This window comes from Anas platyrhynchos, chromosome 1 (genome assembly GCF_047663525.1).
Source record: "Anas platyrhynchos isolate ZD024472 breed Pekin duck chromosome 1, IASCAAS_PekinDuck_T2T, whole genome shotgun sequence".
Taxonomy (NCBI): Eukaryota; Metazoa; Chordata; class Aves; order Anseriformes; family Anatidae; genus Anas; species Anas platyrhynchos.
The window spans coordinates 193207029-193225190 of NC_092587.1; the positions used below are offsets into that span (position 1 = coordinate 193207029).

Sequence of the window (18162 nt, forward strand, 5' to 3'; positions counted from 1 at the left end):
GGCGCCGGCAGAGCGGCTGGGAAAAGCCGCGGGGGGACCAGCGGCGGGCGAGCCCCCGTGGGGAGGCAGCGCGGAGCAGCCCCACAGAGGAGGAGAACGGGGGAGAAGAGAGGGGGGGACAGCCACGGGGAGGGGCGGGCCCGGGCACCGCAGCCCCCCGGCGGTAAGGGCAGGGGGAGCAACAAGGCGGGGGTCCAGTGAGGGGAGTGTCACATAGACTGGCGCTGAGTGGCTTCTCCCCTCCGCAGGGCAAAGGCGTCCCCGTCCCCGACGGCGGGAAGGCTTTGCGGTGGTGCTGGTGATGGAGGGGGGCCGGGGCTGAGCTGCCCCCCCTCGGAAGGCAGCGCCATGTGAGCGGCAGCCGCCGTCCGGGATGTGAGGAGCCGCCCGGCCCCGCTGCATCGCCCCGGGAGCCTCCCTCGTTCCCTCCCCCCCGAGGGCCTCCGCGCCGGAGGCTGAGCGGCGGGCAGCATGACCGAGGTGAAGGCCAAGGAGCCCGGAGCGCCTTCGTCCGCCCGAGACGGGGCGGTCCTGCTGCAGGGCCACCCCGGCCGCGGAGAAGCGGAGGCCATCGACATCGCCCTGGACGGGCTGCTCTACCCCAGGAGCAGCGACGAGGAGGAGGAGGACGACGAGGAGGAGGAGGAAGAGGAGGAGGAAGAGCGGCGGCGGCAGCAACGGCAGCCGGGGGAGGAGGACCGGGACTCCCTCTCGTACCGGCCGGGGAGCGGCTCCCTCCCTGATAAGGACGCCCTGGACAGCGTCCTGGACACCTTCCTGACCCCCGCGGCTCATGCCTGGTCCTTCTTGGGGCCGGAGGTCCCGGAGGCTCCCGGCGCCCCCATGAGCCGCGGCCCGGAGCCGAAATCGGCCGAAAGCGCTGCGGGGGCTCCGGCTGCCAGCCCCCCGCAGCCTCCTCCGCGGCTCTGGCCGGGGGGGGACGCCCTGGCGGCCGCCCTTAAACCGCCCCCGGGCACCGAGGGTCCCGCCGCGACCCCCCGGGGCAAAGCCCCCGGGCTGGGGGCGCTGCCCCCCCAGGAGCGGCCCTTCCCCGCCGGCAGCCGCCGGCCGGAGCAGGGCTTAGGCTCCGGGGGGAGCCTGGCCTCGGCCCCGGCGGCCTCCCCGACGGCGGCGGAGCACGAACCGGGAGCGGCACCGGGACCGTGCCCGGGGCAGGACTACCTGCATGTGCCCATCCTGCCGCTCAACTCTGCCTACCTGGCCTCCCGCACCAGGCAGCTGCTGGACGTGGAGGCTGCGTACGAGGCCAGCGCCTTCGGGCCCCGCACCTCGCCCTCCGCCCCCGCCCCGGATTTCGCGGATTACGGCTACCCGCCGGCCGACGGCAAGGAGGGACCCTTCGCCTACGGCGACCTCCAGCCCGCTCTGAAGATCAAGGAGGAGGCCGTCGGGCTGCCCGCTCCGTACCTGGGAGGCAAGGCAGCCTCCGCCGACTACCTGCAGCCCCCCCGAGCCGCCCAGGAGTCCTCGCTGGAGTGCGTCCTCTACAAGACCGAAGCCTCCTCCCTGCTGCCCGCAGCCTACGGGCCGCCGGTGCCGCCCGACAGCCTCCCCTACACCTCGGCCTCCGCCGCGCCGCCGGGCCTCTACCCGCCGCTGGGCCTCAACGGGCACCAACCCCTGGGCTTCCCGGCGGCCGTGCTGAAGGAGGGCTTGCCCCAGCTCTGCCCGCCCTACCTCGGCTATGTGCGGTAAGGGCGGCCGGCGGCGGGAGGCCGGCGGCACCGCAGGGGGTGGGGGGCGCTGCCCCCCGACGGCGCTCTCGGAAGGGGGTCGAAGGGACGGCCCGGGAAGGAACGGGGACAAAACGGCACTCAGCGGAGCCCCGCTGGAGATTTTAGACGGCCGCCGTGGCCGCACGTCTAATTTGGGGCTGTCTGGGCGCGCTGGGGTGTCCCGGTCCTGGTGGGAACGCACCCAAGGTTTTAATTTTGCAGCTGATGCTCATCTGGGCACGGTTACTCTCCGAGAGAAGCGGCATTTTTGTTATGATTGCTTCATACTGTGCAATATAGTAACCAGCTCCACAGAAGGGAGGAGCAGTAGGTTCACCTCTCTTAATTGACAGGTGGTCAGTATCTATAAATACCTAAATAATCTTCAGAACATTATTGCTGGTTTAGGAAAAAGCAGTTAAATACACCTAAAAAACCCTGAAACATTTTAAATATCTATATTAATTTACTACGATGAACACGGCTTACTATGATGCCAAGGTGTTACTTAGAAATATTTGCAAAAATAACTATCGTTTTCATAGAAACATATGGATTTTTATAAACATAATAATTAGCTAGATTAGCCTGTTTTTATTTATTTATTTATTATTTATTTTTTCTTGGTAAGAAATACAGAAGTACTCATCACCTCAATGTGCTCATCAGAATTAGGTACTGAGCAGAACGCTGCGACTGAACAGGAGGCAACAAACCAATTATTAACGATTTTTCTAGCTGAGATAAAGCTTGGTTATTTCCCACGTGAAGGGGGGCTTTTGAAATTCAATTGACTTTTATTTGATTCTATTCTGTCTCTGTACCATTCGGTGTTCAGGAAAATATATAAATCAGCATGACTTTACTCACATGACTTGTTGATCAGAGGAAGATGAACATTTTGATAAAGAGTTTCCTAGAATGTCCCCTTTTTATCTAAAATGGGTTAAGATGCTACTATGCTTTTTGATCACTACTTGCCTTTTTAATGACCAGGCATACGTTGCTAATGTGCCTTTTATCCTAGTGTAGAGAAACCCTCAAGCTGAAAGGCAATCCTGCCTTTTTTTTTTCTTGTCCTAAGATGTAAAAAGGAGGCTGTTAATATAAAGCTCACTAATACAGGTAAGTAGCTAACCGTTGAAAATCTGGATATTTCATTTCTCTTCTTTTTCTTTTGAAGGCCAGATACAGAATCCAGCCAAAGTTCTCAATACAGTTTTGAATCTCTACCCCAGAAGATTTGTCTCATCTGCGGTGATGAGGCTTCTGGTTGCCACTATGGAGTACTTACCTGTGGAAGTTGTAAAGTCTTCTTTAAAAGGGCAATGGAAGGTACTATATCATGCCATTGTTCCTCATTATTTGAAATATATCTTCCTAGGCACTGCAAAGAACATACCCTTTACTTATTGCTGATCTGTGAGCATGATCACTGTAGTCATACTTTTTTTTTTTTTTTGGCAACTCTAAGTATGACGGTGAATACTAACTAAAATATTTCATTATTAACTTTACTAGTATTATTTGTTGTACTTTCACTGGTTGCTATTTATTATTGTTCATCTTTTAATCTTTCTCAGTAAGCAAAGTTTCATCAAGATCTTGGGAAATACAGAACTTGTTTTAGAAAGTGTGAATACTATTTAAATGAAAATTTTGTGGATATGACCTAATCATATGCAGATAGGAATTTATTTTGGCTTCAATCTTTTTTTTTTTTCTTTTTTTTTTGAAGTTATATGTAATTTTTCTTGCTTGCAAAATTCAGAATTTGGCTGCCTGAGCTTTATGGAACTAATTCAGGTTGCACTGAACTATTTCAAGTCAAATGGGTTTAACTTTTTTTTCCAGATAGATATTGAGTTACAAAGCCAAACTTCAGGTATTACAAATCAGTAAAAATACTTTTTTTATTTTTTTTTCTTTTGGAATTATATTATGCCTTGTCCATATATACCCACTGAGATTTTAAATACGGGAGCAGATTGCTTTATATACTTCAGATGATGAAGCAGTAAAACAAATCCAAGTAAAAGAAAAAACATTTTATTCTTTGTCTACTTTTCTCACAATTCTTATCTGTCAGAACTTGGACATTAAAGTTTCTGTTCCATACTCTTAACAAAACCATTGTTGCACTGTGTAGAAGAAACTTAAAAGAAGAAATTGCATCATGTTTTCTTGTTGTGATATATAGTTTATTCAATGCTATAGAGTTTATTGCTCTTCAGATGAAAAGGGGAATAACGGAAAATTAAAAGCTCAGCAAAATACTTTAGTTAGAATTGTTTCAGTATGCTGTTTCTTTCAATTTTAAGCGTATGCTCAAGTATGCTTGCTTTATCAGACTATATATCTTCAAATTGAGACCACTAGACTAGATGTGCCAGATGAACTAATTAGCTTTGTTAGTGCCACATTTTCTCTAATACATTTAATAGTATTCATGAAAAAAAAAAAACAATTAAAACATATTTGTTAGGTTGCAATACAGAAAAACACTTAGCTTTTAAGTTACAAGGCATATGTTTGTTTCACTAACTTTGTTGTCTCTTGGTTTGGCTTCACATTCTTTGCTTTTGGTTGTTGTACTACATCAGACATACTCTTAAAAAGTCAGGAAGCTGAAGTTTTAAGAAAAAGTGTAGTGTAATTTATGAATGCCATATTTTAAGAGAAGGTTTATTTATTCACTTTTCAACAGTAGTATTTATTTTTTAATTTTGTATTTTAATTTGATTCTGTAACTTTTGAAGTTCATCTTTTTCCTAAACTTGTATTTGTGCAGTAGGTGAACCTACTCAAAAACATATCCAATTACTGTTCAGCATATATACTTTATTTAATGCTAAATTATCATTTATTAGCAGGCATATAAACTGTTACTAGGGATTTTTTCAGGCTGTTTTCACTGGGTATTTATGCAAAAGCTGTATTAGCAGAATATTACTGATTCATTTAGAAATACACAGAGAAATAAGAGGTCAATACAGTTACACAAACAAAAAACTTGTGTTTTTCATAGCATCTTCATACTTACCATTTTTTAAATGATTCCAAACACTGTGAGTGTGGTGAAGAAGTGTTTAGTTTTTTTCTTTAGGAAGAGTATTTAAAGAATTGACAACTACCCCAGAGAGCTGGACTATGACAAGAAAAACTACAGATTAGTACTTTTTAAGTTTTATGGAGAAGAATGACAGAAATGACCAATATGGACATGAGCAACATGAACAAATGTAGTTACCTAATTTTACATAGAAGGCGCAAGTGTAAAGAGAGTTCTTTAAAAAGATGGACTTCCTTATTTTAACTGAAGCAGAGGATAAAATTATTAGCTTTGAAATGGATAGATATCCAGTTTCATTTAAACTTAAAGTATTTTTTCACTTATTACTTGTCAGAAATAAAGGTGACAAACTACTCTCTTGTAAAAAGAAAAATAATATTTTTTGTAGATACCAGAGAAAGCAGTGTTTAAAGATTCACACATTTTACTGAGAATTTTTCTTATGTAAAGTGTCCCCTTGCCCATCATTTCTTTGAGTGGGAATGCATTACTTCTTAAATTTTGAATACTACTCCATTTTTTCCCCAATATTATTAATGCAAATGAGTGCAAATTCATAATCATAAGTCTACTTTTCATATACTTTCCATAAAGTCCTGATCACCATGAGAAATTAAAACGTGGCTGAAAATAGAAGGTATTGCTACTACTTGGATTTTCTATATTTAGATTTCTCTCTCATATGTTATAAAGTTTTCAAGTGCATACATAACAAGGGACATAATACAGCAGTACTGACTTTGTTGGAATATGCCTATTTTCTATTTTAATTACTTCTGTAATTTTAGGTATGTCGGCAGTTTCAAATCTAGCAGCCAACATATATATATATATATATATATTTTTTTTTTTTTCACAGAAACCAGCATTCATACACTTTATTTATTTATTTTTATTTCTATTTTTTTTTACTCACCCCTAGTGCGTGGAAAATACAGTATTAATTAAATGCTTTCTTTGAGGTAGAATGGACCATTTTGCTATCCAGAAAATTCCATTTTCTATCACTACTCTTTCTGAAATATAATCAGAGCACAATTCAAATCCTCATTCTGAATTTGAAACTGTACAGGTAAATCTAAAAGTTTCTATACTAAGTATGATTTAACCATACATTTGAATAGAACTAGGCGGTATCTGTACAGTGTAACAGTGGACCAGAACTGTGTGAGGATCACTAAGATGAAAGCTTATATTTAGAATTAAATTATTTTACAACACTGGCAATGAATTCTTAGCTATGTATGGTTTGGTAGATATTTTGTCGTTTGGGTTCCTGGCTTCCAATATGTGCCTATACATATAAAGAAAAAGATGCTTTTTATTCCATAAGTATATTTTACTCTAAGCAGAATCCTAAGACATTAACTAAAACTGCAAATCTTTTTTTTTTTTTTTTTTTTTTTTGGTTGGGGGGGGGGAGGTGGGAGGAGGGAACTGTACTAAAATGAATATAAAAAAAAAAACAAAACTTTGTGCTAGAGGTGAGAAGGAGAAAATGCAGGTAAGGGATAAAAGTACTGACTTTTTAGGAAATATTTATTTGAATGAAGAGGTTATATGCTCTTAGTTGGTTACCTACAAAGAGCTGATTTACCAATCCACTGATTCAACTATTGTAAAAATTGCAAGGCTTTTTAAAGAATACTCAAAGATCTTTATTTACCATGGAAATAATAGAAGTTTCCATTATTTACATTCAGTTAAGAAATTTTAAAATACAAAATTGGATTCAGCATGTAGATGGGTTAGTACTGTTCATGTCTGTGAGCTGAAAATGAATGGCAGTTTGGAGTTACCAACCAAAGAATATTCAGAAATAAAGTTTAAAATGTTTTAAAAATTACAGAATTTCCACATTTGCAAAGTAATATGCTGTTGATGGTCAGGCATTTTGTAAGTGCTACCAATATATCTAATACAAGGTCACAAAAAACAGATAAAATATTGCCAGTAGAGTTTAGGAGAATGAAATTTAGGAAGTCAACTCATAGCTTTAAATTACCATACAGTCATAAATAAATATGTATCTTATAATAGTGTTTTATAAGATACAGTATCTTATAAGCTAAAGTATCTTATAAGATAACATAAATAATATCTTATAAGGGTATCTTCACATAAAATCATGCAAGGCAACTGTGATCATCTCTTACCTTGCAGCTGGCTGTGTAACACACGACAGTGAAATTTCTGTCCTGGAGAGGAACCCCCCTACGTATAGAGTTGTGGGTTCCTGGTGTTACATTATCACTAATGCATCATTTCTTGGTGGCTTGCATTCTTGAAAGTGTATCCAGGGTAGTTCTACTGATGAAAAACAAAAATCACGTAGAACCAGAAAACACCTTGAAGTGCTGTTTCCTATATAAAGTCCCACTTTTATTTTTTGTTTTATATTTATAAAAGCATATGCCTTCCTTTGCCCCTTGTTTGTGTTACCTCGACATGTAATGACAAGTGGTTCTGTGAACCTGAAGAGTTTGGGGCTGACATAAATACATGATATTGCAGCATATGTGTCAAGAAATAACTCTTGGTTTGTTCAAATATCTGGGACCATATTATTAAGTTGATCTAATTAATATATAGGAAATTTCTAGTTTTAGTATGTGCTTTAATTTCAAGGTAACAGCACCGGACAAATAATAATATCAGGGAACAAGTTCAACAACAACAGCAGCAACACTTAACTGATGACATGTGGACATTTATTTTCTCTGAGACCTACGTCTGGCAAACCCTGTGGGTTAGAAAGTAGTTTCCATGAGAGTTTTCACTGTCTGTGTATGTAGGTGGAGGAAGGTGTTGAACTAAGCATGAGCTACGCCTGTGCAGTGAAAAGGCGGAGCATTGTTTCAGCCAGCCTTTCTGATAAAGTTTATCTGACTTGTGTTACGTATAAGCAGTTTATGATGACAGTGTGATTCGCTACTTACGTAGTGAATTACTCTGCTTGAAGATTGCCACAAGTGTACTCTTACATAGCTTAAAGATGTTACATGGCACAGCACACCAAACACTGATTGAAAAAATATCTACTGATAGGAAAGACAGTGAAATGCCATAATATAGAGACCTTTTCATCTATGAAATTGATAAAGCAGCTGTAAAATGTTTCCCGTTCTCCTAACTCCACAGCAATTTTCTGTTTTTAATCCCACTTTCTGTGTTCTTGGGATCAGAATTTGGTACGGTGTGTACCATAAACCTGATAGTCATTAAAGTTTCATGAAGCAGACAAAGCATCATACTGCAAGTTGAGAGATGAAAATGTTTTTCACTTAGTATATTTAATGTTATTAAAGCTGTTTTATTTTGTACATGACCAAAAAGTGTTAATGTACAGTAAACTTAAGTATATTTCCAAATTCAAATATATGAAGTTACCTCTGTGAAGGTCCTAAAATTCAACTGGGAAGTCTCACTTCTGTGAGAGCAAAGAATTTACGTTACAAAAAGGGAAAGAAGATCTATGCAGATACATAATTGTGTATCATATTTCTAACTTACAAAAAGTATTGTTGCTCAGCCATTTGACAAACATTAATTTGTCAATTTGATTGTGGCACAACAATGGAGTGAGCAAGGATAACATTCATTCTTGTGCTTTGGGTGTAGTGCTAATGCTGGGCTTCTTACTGCTCTCTTAGTGACTGTACTGATTTCCTGGTAGAGATGTGTTAGAACATCGTTGCAGAAATGTGAATTACCAAAATTTTTGGCTTAATGTTATATAGTGTGTTTAGAAACTGTATTGAATATTGAATTAAACATCTTTTCAGGTGGATTAGAAGTTATTTCAGGTGGTGTAGGTCTGCTTGCTTTACAGAGCACCAGCAGCTGAGTGCTTAGCATTGCTGATTGCTCCAACTTCAGATATTCAAAATGGGAGTAACCTGAGCCGTGCATCTCAAGTTCCTTCTATAGCAGGTGGAGAGAAACAGGAACTTCTGGGAAGTAATTCACTGACTTGTTTTGCATATCTACATAGGATGAAAATGATGGTACTCTAACAGAAAGTATTTCTCTATGCTGAACATAAAAGGAGTGTCAGGTGATGATGTACACTCTCTGCATTTGGTGGTATAAATCCCACCCATATACCACCAAGGTAGCTCATATCTTTTTAGAGTGTAAATAAATATAATAAGTATACAAAATAAGTGTTTAAGTATTTATAGTCAAACTATTACTTCCTAAATATGCACTTAGGTTTGACAGTGTCCATCTCCTTAAGCTATATATCCATTCCACAGAACTGATGATTAAGAGATGGTTCTTTAGAAGCTACCTGTGGAAAGACTTAACAAATGTCAATTGTATGTTACAGTATGTTGTTGTCTGTGTTGATACATGTCTGTACTTCAGAGGTTTCCTGGTCATACCTAGTCAACAGCTCCTGCAGTTTCACAAGTGGCTGTTGGTTAATATCTGTTAACATCTGAGTGCATTTCAACAACCTGGAATCTTTTGCAGTTAAAGCATGAAAAGAGTTGCATGTGACATTGACATCCTGGAAAATGTTGTCCTATTATTGGCAAATAATTATATGAGTTTCCACAATCCCCACCTACAGTGGAGATTTGTGTGAGATTGGTTTCGCCAAACTGAAGGCCAATATGGACATCCATATTTGGGCTAATCTTTAAGCTTCCTTTGGAGATCTATAGGCTATTAAAGAACTCCAATTTGGACGTTAAGGTTAAGATAAATCACATCCTAAAGTACCCATTTTTTTCTCCAGTGCCCAAGACCAGAGTGTACACTACTTGCTATGCTGGATCTCTACACTTTAGAATCTAATTAGTCAAATGAATCCTTTCTTCACAGTTTTTCAGCAGTTTGCTGTCTGTTGGGTGTTTTGATCACAGGCAGCAACATGTGTTTTTTTTTACATGTTGCATTTTTCTGCTACTAATGTTTTTAGTTTTTTCTACCTTCATTATTTTTCTACCTTCATTACTTCATTAATTTTTCTACCTTCATTGCTCTCCTACCAGTTCAGATCTAGGACCAGGCAAAGAATAAGAGAAAACATACAGTGTAAATTTCATCAAGGCAATGTGCTGTAATACTTTCACTGAAATCAGAATGATGGGATGATTGAAATACAAATGTAATGCTTCTTATGTTGGTAGAATACAGCATTCAGGGATCAGAAGAACAAATAGTACTTTAATGATGTATACTTCTGAAATAGTTGGTGTGCTTTTAAAGTACACTCGATGTTCAAATCCTATGATCCATAGTTATTTTATAAGAAATATAACTTTCACTGACAAAAAAAAAAAAAAGATAAAAAGATGTCAATTTTATCATTTTAGATATTTATATTAATTATGTAATTAATCACTTAAAAATGGTGACCATGGAACAATTGTGACACACTGACATAAAAATAACTGGAAATACTGATTTGTAGAAGCCAGAATCATTTTCTGAAATATATTAGCTATGCAGCATTTTTACTATTGTCAGTTCCTGTACTTAGACACGAAGACCTTATGCCTTTTAGAATGTTACTGTGGTAAACATTCTAGGAAGACCAAATAAAGCCAATGTAAAATACTAACCCTTATTTTGCAGTTCATGATGGCTTCTGTAAAACAGGACTTAATTATGGTTTTTGTTTGGTGGTTGGTTGGTTGCTTGAAGGTGATAGAATAAATAGGGAAATTACTAAGTTTAAAACAAAACAAGCCACACCCAGTATTACAACTTTTAACTAACCAGAAGTGAATGAAAACAGTGTAGCTACATTTAACTGATCAGTTTTGTAGATCGCATAAATATAATATGCATAGGTTGCTGTCTGGAGAAGTAATTTTTGGAAGGAAAAAGACGGTGCAGTGTTCACAACAAAAGGCAAGATGATTTTCTAATAAAGGAGAAAGAGTCAGTTAAGGATATTGCAAACACTGGAAGTGGTTTGTTGAAGAGAAGAAAAGCAATGCAAGATATATGGTAGTTTGAAAATGCTGTTTCCCTTCCAAAGAAACCATTTTTGGTTTGTCCACTTAGCAAACAAAATTAGGCAGAGGACTGTAAGATATGCTTACAAGTTAACTACAAATTAACGGATAATGGACTGGAAGTGTAACAGAAGTTTGTTGTAAGTAGAGTTATATGAAAAATTAGTTATCAATCTGCTTAGCAAAGTAAAGTAGAATATAGGAAATATTAGATTTGACTTAGGAATGAATGTTTTATAGTTGTGCTTTCTTTTTGAACAAAACATTTTTACTCAACTTGCTTTTTTCATTGTATGTAGTTAAGGCAAAGAAATGAAAGACTAGCTTCACAAAGATGAAGGATTGGTAGTACTTGTTAATGCTCACAATCCCCATCACTGAGTACATAGAAGAAGTAAGGCAGTCACCCAGGATGTAAGAGCTGTGTTCATCATGTCTGGAGTGAGTCAGACACACCCTTTTCTCCTTGCAGCTCGTTAGGCCAAAGGATGACTTGGGCTGTAATCATTCTTCACTGTTTTCACTTTAAACTATATTGTTATGAGGGGAGGAATTCCATATTATTTCAGCAAGAAAAAGAGTCCAGGATGGAACATATTCCCAAGTTACTCTTCTGCCCACTGAACCCTTGGCTGTGAAGCAGATCTGCATTAGTAGCACATTTATTATACCACTATGGACTTTATATAGAGTAGCTGGTTATTTGTGTAAGTGCATCTGTGCTGAACTGCTGCCAGTCTGTGCAGAAGCAATGCACTTGTTTTCAAACTCTCCTTTCCTCCTGTCTGAAAACAAAAGTACTTTATAGGGCTGTAGTCAGGACACCTGCTTAATATTTGGGAAAAAAATTAACTTTGATTTTGATGGTCAAGGAGGGAAATGTAATGTGAGTCCCTCAGTAAATACTGTTTTCTTTACAGACAGGGTAAGGTCAGTGGGGAATATGGTTTGTTGTTAAGTCGTTAGAGTTTCAGCCTCACTTCAGTGACATCTTTATTTCTGGAGAAATTGTTAGCACTGAAGTGAAGTTGGTGTTAAATAATTTAAAAATGATGTTTGAGGTGTGTGGAATATTGGAGATTGTAATGGTCTGTAATGGCATACAGGGACATGAAGAGAATACTTTGAGTATTACAAACTCTGTAATATAGGTTCCTAGTTCTCCAAGACCCATGCACATAAGCCCACATTGTGACATGCAAGCTTGACACAAATTTGCTTTTTTGCACATGGGAACAGTATAAATAGAGCAGTGGTTAATTTAGATCAGAGCAAAGGTCAGTCTAGCTGTTTTTCTCATTTCTGATGAGGAACTAGGCTAGACTGTTTGCGAACTAGGCTAGACTGTTTGCCTAGTTATGGAAAACAGTGATAGAATCGGCCCAAATCCAGAGTAATGTGCACCTTAATATAGTATATTAGCTTCCAGAAGTCAGTCATTCTCAGAAGCTACATCTGGACCATTGTGTTTAGTACACATAGGTGAAACTATTTTCCATTTTATTTATTTTAAAGTCATTTTTATTATCAGCTTTCACATGAATGCCTGACAGGGATTTAGTGAAAAAGTAACTCCTTTGATTTTAATATTTGCTTATATAATTAGCACTTTCTATTTCTTATGGTATGAAAAACACTGCAAGAGGAAAAGAACATGTTGGGAGTAATTTATTGAACAGAAGCTGGAGGTTGGCTTTCATGAAGGAAAATGTTGACATTGAGAGGTACTTGGCCATAAAATAATTTACAAAGAGATGCATTAGATATCTTCTGGTTTTAGGCAGAAAAATAAAAATAAAAATAGACTAAACAGAACAGTGTGGTATGTAGTGTGAACAGAAGTCCTCCAGTGGTTGGAACAGGATGGTTTCATAAGAAAGCATTGATAAGTAAAAATGGTATGGGGAAACAAAATCAACTATGGGAGAGAGAGAAGACTTGAGAAAGTGCTTTTATTTGCAGACAGGAGGAAATGAGAGTTTGCAAACAAGCATGTTGCTTCTGTGCAGACTGGCAGCAGTTCAGCACAGATGCACTTATACAAATAACTGGCTGCTGGCATGTGATACTCCTTGTGCAGATACATTTTCCATCTTTGCATATCTGCAAAATTTCATGAACTTGTTAATTCATTTGAATCATTTTAAATAACTTACAGTATGGCAGTGAGCTCAGTTAATAACCAGATTTTAAAGACACTGTATGTGCAGCATTTCTCAGAGCTGTAGTACTATTACTGCAGCTTTACAGTCACAGCAAAAACTGTGACTGATTGTGTTTGTGTCTGCAGACCATACACATCTTAATCACTTTCTCATATACACTTGCCAATGTAGCATTAGTTATTGAAGTACTTAAAACTGCAGTTGACTGACTACATTAGTACTTCTGCCTTTGCCAAAATAAAACTTTGATGGAGGTTAAGAAAAATGGTACCCTACAAGAATCTGGAATGGATGAGTAGCAGATGAAATCTCTGTATTTTCTCCATATTTAATCAAATCTACATTACAAATTGATGCTTTGAGGTCTTGAGAGAGAGCTTTTTTTCACTTTTAAAGATAGGTGAAAAGGAAACATATTCAGGAAACTTAACATTGGGGGAAAACTTCCTAGAAAGTAGCAGTTGTCAGAAAGTTGTTAGATCCATATTTTTGTAAGAAATACAAATACCAGCTTTTGCTTTCTCACCTGGGCCCTAGTGACTGGACAACTATCTTGGTTTTTGTGTTTTATCTCCTAGTTATAATAACATATAAAAGATGCTGGGTGACATGCTACAATTGAACAGGAATTTTGTCTTGGCAGGGGTCTTTAGATACTTCATTAGTACATGTATTTAACATTACTGCAATATTCACATATTTAAGCAAATCAGTGAAAATAAAGGTCATCCTAAGGACTGAGATGCAACAAGCGATTCTAAATGATATATTTTCAAATAAATGTTTAGGTATACCATCAAAATTTTCCAAATAGCTTAATTGAAATTTGAAATTAATTAATTTGAAATTGATTCCCATGATCTGGAAATTAACTAAATATCTGGCATGTTTTCCATTTCTTACACAACCTGTCCTTCATGTAGTGACTGACACTTAAATATTAATGTCAAGCAAGTAATGGCTTCTCAGAATCCAGCTCTTGACAATGGTAGAAACACAGATACAGTTTCATGTGAGATTTGTATATCTATATGAGATCCAGTCAGATGACTTTGATGACTAAAAAAGCCCTGACAGGTGAGACTAAGTGAAATACTAAATAATTAAACCTTATATATATATATATATATATATAAAATATATATATATTATATTATATATATATATATATTTAAAAAAAAAAAGCTTCAGCTCTTTTTTTGTAATATACTTTAGATTGGGAAGTGTCAGGGGAGAGATTGGATAGCTTTTTCCTTTTTTTTTATTTATTTCATACTAGTTTCTTCTTTATGGAAGAAACAAACTAGGTAAACACACAATAAAGGTTAGGTTACTGGAAATTATTAGATTTCAGATACAGTTTATGAAATAAATAGGAGTGAAATAATACTTTTTGAAGATCAAAGGAAATTCTTACTGCACCTAAATTCCAACAATGGTGCTTCATTTCTCTCATGGTATGCACTGAATTTACTTAATCTGTTCTATAACTCAGAGATGGTATGCTGTATTCACTAGAACATAGGAACATTCAAGAGCAGTTTTGATAATTGTGACTCATTTATGATTTGGTCAGCAGATGGGAAAAAATTGTTCTGTCTTGGATTTATAATAACTGGTGAGTTGTTACATAATGATGAAGTATTTCCTACATTTTCAGTTAATGTGGAGGTTGGATCTACTGATAAAGCCTAAGTTGTGAGGAGGTTTCTAAGAGCTGTAGTGAACCTTAAAAGTGTAACTGCAAATTCTAAATTTTACAATGTATTGCACTGTTGATTTGTAACAATCTTAGATGTGTAATATTTAAAAGCTGTTATATAATATAACTGCTATTTAATAATGCAGGCTGTTAAAATGTGTATAGATCAAGTTGTTAATTCCCATTTTACCAATTAATTTATTGTTCCAGCATGAACATTGTTGCCATTACTGCTTCTACCGAAGTTTCTTAGCCTCCTTTAGCAGTGAGCACACATACTTGGGGTATTAAGTATGCAAAACACATATTAGTATCAAAAGCAAAGTTTAAATACTAACATCATTCTAGAACATATGGACATTTTCTTTGAGAGTTTGAAGAGGAGTATTTCATGATATGGCACTAACTTTAGTAGATAAGTATTTTTCTGTGTCAGCATAGGATGAAAATTAAATCTTGAATGCCTGTAGGTTTGCAAGCTGCTTTTGAGCAGCTGAGATGGAAATGCATAGTCCATTTTTTGATCTTCCAGTGGACATGGGCTAAAAGGATCCAGACATAAATTCAAAGGGTTCCGCAAAAATGAGGTCCAAAGAGATATTTTTTCAGGGGACAAAAAAACAAACAAATAAAAATACAATAAAACCCACAAATATAACCTAAACCATGCACTTAAGCATTTCTTTGTAGATAAACTGTGCATCAGAATGCCACAATGCAGAAATAATTTGATGGTTTGATGCTTTTAAGTAACAATCTTAAAACTGTTGTTGCCTTTCAAAAGAGCTTTTGTAGCTAATAAATGCAAAGCAAGATGAGGAAAAAATGCAAATAAATGACAAATGTTCAAAATAAGTGTTTTGCCTCCTGCTCTGCTGCCAAAGCAAGACAGATTTTTAGTCATTGGGTTAATTTTGATAACGTTTCCTGTATGAAGATATCCAGGATTAGAAGTAATAGGAGAGATTAAATGAGCTTTTTTTGTAATTTAGTACATTATTAAATATTTTTAAAATTCCAGGCAGTGTATAAGACAATTACTTGTTGTTTTCTAAAACAATAGAAACTGTTAAGAATTTTAGGAAGTCAGGTTTCTTTCATTAAATCTAAACAAGTTGCTCTTAAAAGTAAAGGTAAGAAGTAAATTAATTTTTGAAAAGATGTTACCACAGAAGCAAACGGAATGCTTCATGTGTTTTAGCACCAGTCTTTTGTTGTTAGAATAGAGTGGTCTTCTCCTGCATTTGCATCTGAGGTGTCATTTTCAGTTTGTCTTTCTCCTGTTTAGAAAAATTATTGGTGAAGAGTTGATCACTTGACCAAGTGCAGATAAAGGATGGAATAAGATTATAAAGAAAAAAATAACACCAGCTGAATAAAATAATTGTCTCAGACTTGTGTGCTCCTGGTGACATCAGATGGCTAAGTCAGAGTAGTACCAATCTAAAAATAAATAAAAATCTAAAAGCGGTGCTGTGGATGCCTGTTATATTTGCAGGTCTACATCCACAATATTCTACAGGGGAAATATCCCTGATATTGGTACTTCCTACAGTTATACATTTTATCCTTTTTTTTTTTTTTTTGGTCTTAAAAGAAACATCTTTTATGCTTTGATGTAAGAAAATGAAAATACAGGAACAGATAGAGGATGGTGTGCAAAAACAGGAAGGATTTTAGAGTTAAACCTTAGAGGATAAACTGAGGCTTAATGCGAAGATTTGTTCTGTTTTCTTCTTACAGCTTTGTTTACTCATTCAACATTAAAATGAATCACAGAAATGATCACTATTATACAAAAGCATAAAAATATACTTTTTTGTTCTCTTCAAGAAAAATTATAATTGAAGCTTGTTTTGAGAAAGAATGTTATTATATCAGCTGGATTTCATGTTTTGCTAATAAAATGACTGTTGTGCTGGAAGCTAATTTCATTTGAAAGATTCCATTTTAATACACTAATGACAGCTTCTTCCTAACTGAGTGATTCAGAATTAAACAATAAACTGGAGTTGCCATTCCTAAGAGCTAATGTAAACCAAAAAGTTACAGCCTTCCTCTGTTTGTCCTCTGTTGGCTTCATATGTTCAGTTGGTGTCTCAGCAGGTGTTGTGCAGAACTGATTCTCCAGCAGAGGTAATTTACTCTGCTTAAAGGGCTATTTTTTGCACTGCATAATGCCCCAACTTCTTTGTTCAGTTTTGTTGGAAACTCTTTATCAATCCATGCAAAAAATACTTAATTAACTTTGTAATTAGGAACAGTAAAGTACAAGGAAAAACAAACAAACAAACAAACAAACAAACAAAAAAAAAACAGAAGGAAATCTGTCCTCATGCTTGATTTAGATTAGAAATATTGATTAATATTTTAAGCGGTTTGTACTGCCTGTTAATTATTTTGGAATTATGTAGATAGGGAATGTCACTCTTAAATAGGCCAAAGAAACTTTATATTTAAGTAGTAACAGATGATTATTTAATAGCTAACAAAACGAATGGGTTCTGTAATGGATCATTTATACTTTTTTTTTTTGACTCCTCTATTATTTTTGCAACATTAATACACAGAAATAATTTTGTCATGTTAGAAAACATATTAATTTTGTTTTTCTCTTGCCTGCAGGGCAGCACAATTATTTATGTGCTGGAAGAAATGACTGCATAGTTGATAAAATTCGTAGGAAGAATTGTCCAGCATGTCGCTTGAGGAAGTGCTGTCAAGCCGGTATGGTCCTGGGAGGTGAGCTGCTTTTCAAATCTCATTCAGAAAAATAGGCAGTCAAGAGCACTAGCTTCAATCCCTTGAGTTTAATATTCCTTTGATGCTTTAAGAGAAAGAACCACATTAAAATGTTATTTTGGAAGAATTACCTGGTGTTTAAAATAAGTTAAAATGCTTATATATTTTTTTTAACGAAAGCCTGGAAATCCTGAAACAAAAATATCTTTGTGTCATATAATGTATCTTTACACTCATTTTGTTGCAACAACAGGAATTGTGTCTTTGGTGTTTATTTATTAATAGATTTGGATCAGAGAATTCAAGCTGGGAAAAAAATGAAGAAGCAAATTGAGATCAACACTAAAATCAGAAGTCAGGACTATCCCCACACTTTTTTTCTGTACTCTTTGTCATTGCTTTGTGTAGAATTCAACAAGTTTATATCCTTCTGTTCCGACAAAGAGGACCAGGCATATATGTGTATATATATATATATATTTTTTTTTCTTTTTCCCATATTTTTCATGACATTTTAGCTATATGAAGTTTTGGACCAGCTCAAAGCTTGAAAATACACAACTGAAACTATAAGAAAATGATATAAAGGTAGTAGAAAGCAAGAAAGAAAGTATTTTCAAATTGAATTAAAAATAATAATAAAGAAGGAACAGACAAAATATGATTTATTTCTAACATGTTTTAGTTCATCAAACATTTCTCTCTCTGCATTTATGTATTGCTTTTTTTCCCTGAAGGAAGAACTGGCATTATATGCTGTTGGTAATTT

The 18162-nt window shown here is 37.4% G+C and overlaps 1 protein-coding gene across 3 annotated transcripts in view; it reads left to right on the plus strand.

Annotated features, from left to right (window-relative positions):
* PGR (progesterone receptor) overlaps positions 1–18162 on the plus strand; it is a 40390-nt gene that overhangs the window by 161 nt on the left and 22067 nt on the right. The window contains exons 1-4 of one of the 3 annotated variants that reach the window (XM_027467832.3): positions 27–163; positions 249–1712; positions 2920–3071; positions 17277–17393. In XM_027467832.3, the coding sequence (XP_027323633.2) occupies positions 472–1712; positions 2920–3071; positions 17277–17393 (1510 nt within the window). In that variant the 5' untranslated portion in view covers positions 27–163; positions 249–471. The other 2 variants (XM_072032759.1, XM_072032758.1) reach the window with 2 other exon arrangements.